This window comes from Terrapene carolina, unplaced genomic scaffold (assembly GCF_002925995.2).
Source record: "Terrapene carolina triunguis isolate 2854851 unplaced genomic scaffold, T_m_triunguis-2.0 Scaffold49, whole genome shotgun sequence".
NCBI classification, from domain to species: Eukaryota; Metazoa; Chordata; order Testudines; family Emydidae; genus Terrapene; species Terrapene triunguis.
The window spans coordinates 3723070-3729069 of NW_020664400.1; the positions used below are offsets into that span (position 1 = coordinate 3723070).

A 6000-nucleotide genomic window follows, 5' to 3' on the forward strand; every position below is an offset into this window, starting at 1 on the left:
ACTTTCCGGGACTCAGTAGAATGGCTCCACCCCCGGTCTGACAGCCTCTGTGCTGTTGAGGAGGATGAAAGTCTCAAGGAAGGAGAACATCCAACTGGAGCAGACAGAAACGATCCCATAGTTGGAACCCTCCTTCCAGATGATGTTGGGGTATCCTCTCACACTGAGGATAGCTCTTCAGGGGAGGGAACTCCAATTATTAGGAAGAGACAGGTAATAGTTATGGGGGATTCGATCATTAGAAACGTAGATAGCTGGGTTTGCGATGACCAAGAGAACCGCATGGTGACTTGCCTGCTTGGTGTGAAGGTTGCGGATCTCTCGAGACATCTAGACAGACTTATGTGTAGTGCTGGGGAGGAGCCGGTGGTCGTGGTACATGTAGGTACCAACGACATAGGGAAGGGTAGGAGAGAGGCCCTGGAGGCCAAATTTAGGCTGCTAGGTCAGAGATTGACATCCAAATTAAAAAGGTCGTAGAGTGGTTTTTAAACTAAGGCTGGGGGAAAGCTGACAGGTGCGTAGGAGCATGTGGTTTGAACAGAGACACCCCTTAGGGGAGGATCTATTAATGGAGATTCTCTATGTCCTAGTAAGGAGGAGAGGAGGAAGATGATAAAATACGGGTAGGATCTGATGAGAAACAGTCAAATGAAAAAAAGTCCCAATCAATTAGATCATGTAATGGCAGACAGCTAAAAAGTGGTAAGTTTTTAAAGTATCTATATACAAATGCTAGAAGTCTAAATAATAAGATGGGTGAACTAGAGTGCCTCGTATTAAATGAGGATATTGATGTAATAGGCATCACAGAAACTTGGTGGAATGAGGAAAATCAATGGGACACAGTAATACCAGGGTACAAAATATATCGGAAGGACAGAACAGGTTGTAGTGGTGGGGGAGGGGCACTATATGTGAAAGAAAGCGTAGAATCAAATGAAGTAAAAATCTTAAATGAACCAAATTGTACCACAGAATCTCTATGGATAGTAATTCAATGCTCAAATAATAATAATATATCAATAGGGATATATGACCGACCACCTGACCAGGATGGTGATAGTGACTGTGAAATGCTCAAGGAGATTAGAGAGGCTATAAAAATTAGATTAGAGAAGCAGTGAGAGACAAAAAAGCATCCGTTAAAAGTGGAAGTTAAATCCTAGTGTGGAAAATAGAAAGGAGCATAAACTCTGGCAAATGAAGTGTAAAAATATAATTAGAAAGACCAAAAATGATAAGGCCATGGCAGAGAAACTAAATGAATTCTTTGCATCAGTCTTCATGGCTGAGGATGTGAGGGAGATTCCCAAACCCGAGTGTAGCAGATCTCGAAGACTCACCGGTGTGGCACCTCCTGCTGGTCATCTGGGAATTAGCTCTTTTCCAGGCTCAGAGCGCCCTCTGCTGGCCGGTGTCTCACCTGCCTCAGTCCCTGTGTCCCTCCCGGACCACGGTACCCTTTTACCTCGGGGTTCTGAGACCAGCAGGTTTAAAACGAACAAAAGGAAGTATTTCTGCACACAACACACCATCAACCTGTGGAACTCCTTGCCAGGGGAGGTTGTGAAGGCCAAGACTATAACAGGGTGCAAAAAAGAACTAGATAAGCTTATGGAGGGTAGGTCCATCAATGGCTATTAGCCAGGATGGGCAGGGATGGTGTCCCTAGCCTCTGTTTGCCAGAACCTGGGAATGAGTGACAGGGAATGGATGATTTGATGATTACCTGTTCTGTTCATTCCCTGTGAGGCACCTGGCATTGGCCACTGTCAGAAGACACGATACTGGGCTAGATGGCTCTTTGGTCTGACCCAATATGGCTGTTCTTATGTTCACCCCAAGAACAGTTCACCCCTCCAAGGGTCAAATAAGAGAAGATTTTTCATGAGTCACTGGTATGTTTTGTTGTGGCCCCCTGGGTACCTTGATCACTCAGATGTTGCTCCTGGCTCCAGTCTCACACCGGTGTCACTTGGGAGTAAACCCATTTAAATCGATGCTAGGATACTGTGTCCAATGGACATGCTGGCTGCTCTCTGTTTCCCCGGCACATCACGTCTGATTCACTCTTTCACAGATTTCAGGGCCAGAAGGGATCATTAGGTCTTCTAGTCTCTGTTATGCAGTGCTAAGTCATATGCCTTACTATAGCGGGGCAGTCGCCCGCTCCAGCCCTGGAAGGGTTAAAGCCAGCCCTGGGAGAGGGCTGAGGCTGGGAAGGAAAGCCTGGGCTGATTGGGGAAGGCAGTAACTGCTGGGGCCATGCCCCAATCAGGCCCAGCTAGTCCCTATAAGAGGCTGTGAGCCAGAAGCCCAAACAGTCTCTCTCTGCTGGTAGAGAGAGAAGGGCCTGGCTGCCTGGGAGCCGACCAGGGTACCTGGAGTGGAGCAGGGCTGGGGGAAGGCTAGAGGAGCTGGGGAGCTCCAGCCTGGAAAACCCCCAGGCTGCGGGCCTAGCAGAGGGCCTAAGGCAAGTACTGGGGTTGCAAAGGGGCAGCCCAGCAATAGGTAGAGACAGCAAATCCAGACCCAACCTTGCCTATGATGAGTGGCTGACACTGCAGTCTGCCCCAAGGCGTGGGGGTGAGTTGAGGACTGGCAGTAGCCTACGACTGAGGCGAGGTGGGGGTAGTGGGTGGGGGTTCCCCTGAGTGGGGAGACCTGGAGAAACAGTGGGGGTACTGCCAGGGGGCAGCACCCACTGAAAGGGTCACCCGGGAGGGACATGGGGGGGCCAGCGGTAGCGCGACACCGGCCGACGGGGTGCTCCGGAGGCTGGAAGCTAATTCCCCGAGACAACCTGCAGGAGGCGCCGCCGGGCGAGTCTGTGCCTGATTACACTTACCAAAGGCTAAGTCTATTACATCTACTCAGTTACTTTTACCCACCAACGTGTAACCTCGACAAAGCAAGAAACCAGGTTTGTTTGACAAGCCCTGTTTTCCATAAAACCATGTTGACCAGTATTTATTATATTCCCAGCCTTTAATTCTTTATCAGTTGACTCCCAAATCGGCTTTTCCTTTATTTTCCATCCAAGATTGATGTCAGGCTAACTGGCCTATAGTTACCCTGGTCCTCCCACTTACTCTTTTTGGGTACATCTACACTGCAAAAACACCCCACAGCAGTGACTCTCGGAGCCTGGATCTACACACTCTGAATTGCTGGACTTGTGCTACAGTCTAAAACCAGTTGTGGAGACGTTCCCAAATGGGCTGGAGCCCAGGGCAGAGGGTGGGCTTCAGAGCCCAAGTGGGAACATCTATGTGACTATTTTTAGTGCCATAGTGCGAGCCCTGTGAGCTTGAGGCTGGAAACCTGGGCTCTGAGACACGCTGCCACAGATTTTTCGCAGGATAGACATAACTTTTTAATGCTGGCACAACATTAGCACTCTTCCAGTTTTCTGGAATTTCTTGAATACAACTGAAGTGTTGTCTGTGGAATTCAGCACCACAAAAACAGCCTATTGTGGGGGCAAGATTTTACTTCCTGTCCTTAGATGGAGTTGGCTTGGGGCAATATGTTTAGTCTCATCTCAGGACAAAAAACCCTTGTTAATCTATAGTTGCTTTGACCCACTCCACCCTTGTACCAAGACTCATGTTCAGTGTCCCGTGATAGCCATGTATGGACCATGGTTAATTCTTATGCAGTCAGAAGACATCACTGAGCATGCTCAGGAAATGCATAGTAATGGCCCACTAACGCTGACTGACATCAAGTTTAGCCCATCAGCAAACAGACTCAACACCAACTGTTAGAAGAAAAGAGTTAGAGGGCAGGGTGTTTCAAGGTTCTCCAGTGCCAAGAGAGTAAAAGGGGGGACTCGGGTCAACCAGGTAGAAGAGAAGTGATGTGAGGTGTCTCCTGCCCTTCATCTGGCCTATACCTGGAGTAGCAGGGAAGGTCCTGCCAGTGAGCTGTGAGATGCAAGAAGCCAGCTCCAGAGGTAGCGGGGTTCTAGTCTCACTATCGTACCTGTATGTTTATGGTCTCGTCAAAGAGCTGAGTAGGCGTCTCATGGAAGTTCTGGAAAAATATCTGAGAAAAACGGAGAGGTAAATTTAGCGCAGTCCCAAACCTGCCTGCGCTCTCTGGGGAGCTCAGGATTTCGCTCACATGCAGCCAGGGTTGTCAATTTTGGTTGGATGTATTCACAGAGGTTTCATCACATGACATAATGTTATACTCCAGGACATAATCCAGACTCCAGGATTTAGTTGGGGATTGGTCCTGCTTTGAGCAGGGGGTTGGACTAGATACCTCCTGAGGTCCCTTCCAACCCTGATATTCTATGAATCCTGGAGGGTTGGCAAACCTACATGCACCACCCCATACTAGTCCCCTCAGGAGTCCAGTCCAGTCACTGCCCTGGGGAGGGAGACTATAACTCACAGGGATGGCTGCATCCCTCCTCAATCTCGCCTCCAACTCCCTCAATAACTGGTGCCCTGGGACCATCCTATGTTGAATTTGGAATTGGCTCACAGACTAGAGGGCCCTCTCCAGCACAGGCTTGATAAGTCCACAAAAGCAGGCGTGGAACCACATGATGCCCACCCACCTCATTAAAATAGGGGTTGTTCCCCGTTTTGATTCTCGTCCTGTACACGTGGTCTCCGATGAAGACCTTCACCACGGGCTTGATGTTGTTTCCCTGGAGCTGGCGGCCTTCAATGATCCTCACACGCACCTGCAGTGAGAAATACAGCAGTATGATTTAAAGGGTCTCAGGGCAGGGATGTTCTGTTAGCCCAGCTGGGCTCCACTGCTGGAACTGGTCCCAACGCCATCCTGACCTGAGGCGCCATTGGAGGCGGGACATGCCAATGACAAAGCAACCCCAGAATAATAATATCCATTTCTGTTATTTCCCAAGGCATCAGCTCCATCCAAGGTAGCAGGATGAAGCCCATGGATGAAGGAACATAGAGCTGGGATCCTCATATCCTACTACGGAGAGGGAACTAATTCTGGCACACTAGGTCTATCGCTGTGGGAAAAGGAGGGACTTGGCCATTGAGACCCATGTACTGACCACCTTTACCATTGGGCCTGGGCTATATTGGGGGGGAATTTCTCCTTGACGGAGCTCATCTTGCCACGGTTCACAATACCTGGAAGTCCTGTTTTTTGTCTGCGAGTTCTCTTCTGGAATTTATTCTGCCGCTGATTCCTTCCCTCTGATGATCCTTTCCTGTGATACTCCGGATGGCTGTGGTGACCCCACCGTGTGCCCCTGGAGAGGGTCAGAAAGGGAATGGATTGGCCTGGGGTGGATGACCTGGAAGAATAATCCTTTCCCACAGAGCAAGTCAGAACAAACATTCTCTGCTCCTCCTTTGGCAGCTTTGTCAAGGATGGTGTCAGACATGGGAGCTTTAATTTCACTGGTTTGACACAGAGTGTTCAGGGTCAAAGCAGTTAAGTGAGAATCTGGGACACAGACCACTGGATGTGAGGCGCCTAAGAGCATGTCCCATTATAAATGCCCCATTACATGCAGTCTGCATGATCTCAATACACACGTATCACATTGTGCCAATGGTGGGGTGAGCTCTGATCTTCACAGGGATCAATTGTGAGTCCTGCTGTGCACCTGCACAGATGGGTAAGGGCTAAAAGGAGATCCCGTAAATCCCTGAGCAGGCTGCCCATGTTGCTGGAGGCTGCGCAGGGGGTCAGGGGCTGCATCTGGGCTGGGCAGGGGGCGGACTGAATGAGCCTGGGCACTGCCCCTCACAATTCGTCGGTTCCAAGGCCAGAAGGGACAACTGTGATCATCTCATCTGACTCCTGTATCGCACAGGCCAGAGACCTGCCCCACAATAACCCCTAGCACAGGTCTGAGAGAAAAACAGCCAGTGATAGAAAATCCACCATGACCTTTGGTAAGTTTTTTTTCCCAATGGTTAATTACTATTGCTGTTAAAAATGTATGTCTTATTTCCAGTCTGAATTTGTCTAGCTTAACCTCCTAGCCATTGG

The 6000-nt window shown here is 49.4% G+C and overlaps 1 protein-coding gene across 1 annotated transcript in view; it reads right to left on the reverse strand.

Moving 5' to 3' along the window:
• LOC112117729 (myoferlin-like) overlaps positions 1–5525 on the reverse strand; it is a 76584-nt gene extending 71059 nt beyond the window's left edge. Inside the window, exons 1-4 of the mRNA XM_029912567.1 lie at positions 5513–5525; positions 5130–5251; positions 4577–4705; positions 3991–4053 (exon numbers count right to left, since the gene is read on the reverse strand). Coding sequence (XP_029768427.1) covers positions 3991–4053; positions 4577–4705; positions 5130–5251; positions 5513–5525 — 327 coding nt within the window. The remainder of the gene's footprint in view (positions 1–3990; positions 4054–4576; positions 4706–5129; positions 5252–5512) is intronic.
• Between the last annotated feature and the right edge of the window lie 475 nt (positions 5526–6000).